Source organism: Halyomorpha halys, unplaced genomic scaffold (assembly GCF_000696795.3).
Source record: "Halyomorpha halys isolate HHAL.00 unplaced genomic scaffold, Hhal_1.1 Scaffold2006.1, whole genome shotgun sequence".
Taxonomy (NCBI): domain Eukaryota; kingdom Metazoa; phylum Arthropoda; class Insecta; order Hemiptera; family Pentatomidae; genus Halyomorpha; species Halyomorpha halys.
This window is the reverse complement of record NW_027116166.1, coordinates 55,440-57,877: the sequence shown is the minus strand read 5'-3', so window position 1 is coordinate 57,877 and position 2,438 is coordinate 55,440. Positions and strand designations below refer to the sequence as shown.

Below are 2,438 nucleotides of genomic sequence, written 5' to 3'. Positions count from 1 at the left end.
ATAAGAGAGATTAAAAAGTCCTACTTAGTAACAGATCTATTTATCTCCAAAATGGCGTACGGAGGTTATAATAGAAGAAGTGGTTACTTTCGATGGGTGGTGGGGGTAAACAAAATAAAAATAAAATGACGACGCAGGGGCTGCTCCTGCTGACGGTCACGTGACTTAAAAGAAGGCGTGGCCTCCGATTGGCTCCCTAATGATCACGTGGCCGACCATGAGAGTGGTTAAGGGTAGGTCGAAGTAAATTTGAATTTAAATCTCCCACCATAGGTCACGTGCCCAGTGGTTAAGGTAGGGCCGAGGCTCAAAAGTCAAGGTCACGGGAGTGGTTAAGGTAGGGTCAAAGGTCAAGGTCACGGGAGTGATTAAGGTAGGGTCAAATGTCACGGCTCATTGACCCTGTGCCAGAACCGGCCTTTTACCCCTACTGATATATTAGGCGCTGCCATGTTGCAGGGGCGTTATGGGGACGAAAGGGCATCCTTAAAAAGTGAAATAGACCTCTTCCTGGGACTGTCATGCAGTTTTTCACGGCTGCTCTCTTCTAATGGCACCTGCCAGTAGGCTGATTTAATGTCTATTGTGGATAAATACTCGGCTCCTTTTAGCTTATATAGGATAATGGGTAAGTGTCCCGTTTCGTAACCTTGTTCAGTTGTCGATAGTCAACGCAAAACCTATGTGATCCATTTTTCACCATTACCACAGGCGTCGCCCAGGGTCGAATGTTGCTTGGAACAACTATACAATCCTCTAACATCTGATCCAGTTCCTTATTTATAACCGATTAGACGTACGAATAATACCTTTGTTTAATGGGCCTTTGATTACCCGTATCGATATAATGTTCCACGTCACATATACACCCGAGTTTTCCAGATTTAAAAGTTTTCCATTTATGAATGAGATTCTCAAGACGCTTCCGTTGTTCACCACTTTCCAATAAATGTTGTCGGTGCACCATCCGCTAGACTGAGTTTCGTATTATCTGCACTTTCTAACTGCATTCCTATTTTAGAAAATTCCTGCCATGTTTCAGTATCAAATAATGAGCTCATCGAGTCCAGAAGTCCTAATATATAGGGTTGGTGAATAAGGCCACATTTTTCTGATGCAATTAATCCCAATAGAGTATTGTTTATCCTATTTGCAATATGTAAACAGTTATGTCTGTTGACACTTGTTAAGATTAGGTCTATATTGTGTTTATGATCCAGCTGAGAAGATGGACGGAAATATCGTGCATTACAGGCGTATTTAGCCTTATTACTTAAAAAAAAAAGGAAAGTGAACTGCAGAGGCACATAAAAAAATATGCGAGGTCTATGGGGATAATGCCTTAACAGAGCGCACGCACTAAAATTGGTTTGCCAAGTTTCTAGCAGGGAATTTTGATATTAACGATGCACCGCGACCTAGTCGCCCACAAGAAATTGAAACCTTGATAGATGTTAATGCGATAGTCGATAAAAATCCTCATTTGTTATGTTGTTGTTACTAACTGATTTTTGAATAAAAATGATGCTACTGAGTATTGTGAAGTTTACTTTCTAGAATTTAATAAATAATTAACGTAAATATTAAGACAAATTGATAAAGAAAAATTGATAAATTTCAATCAAGACTGATCATTTTAAAATACCTACATAACCTAAACAATAAAATAAATAAATAAACTGCATAATTTGTTTTGTTGTCAGTTATGAAGGTTACCTCAAATGCTCACAATTAATAAGCTATCTTAATGTAATTCCACATATTTACCTTTCTCTGACGGAGATTTTGTAGCTTCTACTTGAAAATTTTCACTGATATCTGAAAAAAAAAAATTAAAATATCTCTGTGTTTCTTCGATTAAAATATGTTAGAATTTCAAATCTACTTACCCCTATCAACAAAATCACCTGAGGTCTTTTGTTCAACATCAGAGAACTCTTCAGAGTCTATCATAAAAATAGAATTTTTCATTGCAATTGCGGAGGTATTTTCAATAATAATAATTTTTTATTGTATCTTAGCCTAAAGGTCACTCAATGGATAAAGAATAAAACAGCCAAATAATTTATAGATTGTTGCAACCAAAATTAATAGAGTGTTTATGCTGAAATGTTTATCTGGGTTTTCAAGCAACTTCTGTTCCTAGTAAAGAATCATGCAATGGCTCAAAACCAAGGCTTTATTCAAGAAACAAAGTTAACTTATAATATATCAAAAGATATAGAATTAATATTAATTAATCCCTATAGGATTAATAGGTAGGAGTTGAAGATGTTTAAAAGGAGTCAATCAAGGAGATTGTCTCAGCACTACACATTATGTTATATATATATATATATATATATATATAAGTTACAGACAGCTGGTACTTCGATGTCAGCTGACTGAGCAGATCAGCTGATCTGTGTATATATAAAGATGTGCTGAACCCAATAAAG

At 36.3% G+C, this 2,438-nt stretch overlaps 1 protein-coding gene across 4 annotated transcripts in view; it reads right to left on the bottom strand.

The window, feature by feature from the left end:
- The window catches only part of LOC106690983 (zinc finger protein 676), a 40,707-nt gene that overhangs the window by 18,027 nt on the left and 20,242 nt on the right, over positions 1-2,438 (bottom strand). For 3 of the 4 annotated variants that reach the window (XM_014436609.2, XM_014436613.2, XM_067053041.1), the window contains exons 5-6: positions 1,890-1,946; positions 1,768-1,818 (exon numbers count right to left, since the gene is read on the bottom strand). In XM_014436609.2, coding sequence (XP_014292095.1) covers positions 1,768-1,818; positions 1,890-1,946 — 108 coding nt within the window. The remainder of the gene's footprint in view (positions 1-1,767; positions 1,819-1,889; positions 1,947-2,438) is intronic. The other variant, XM_014436611.2, reaches the window with a different exon arrangement.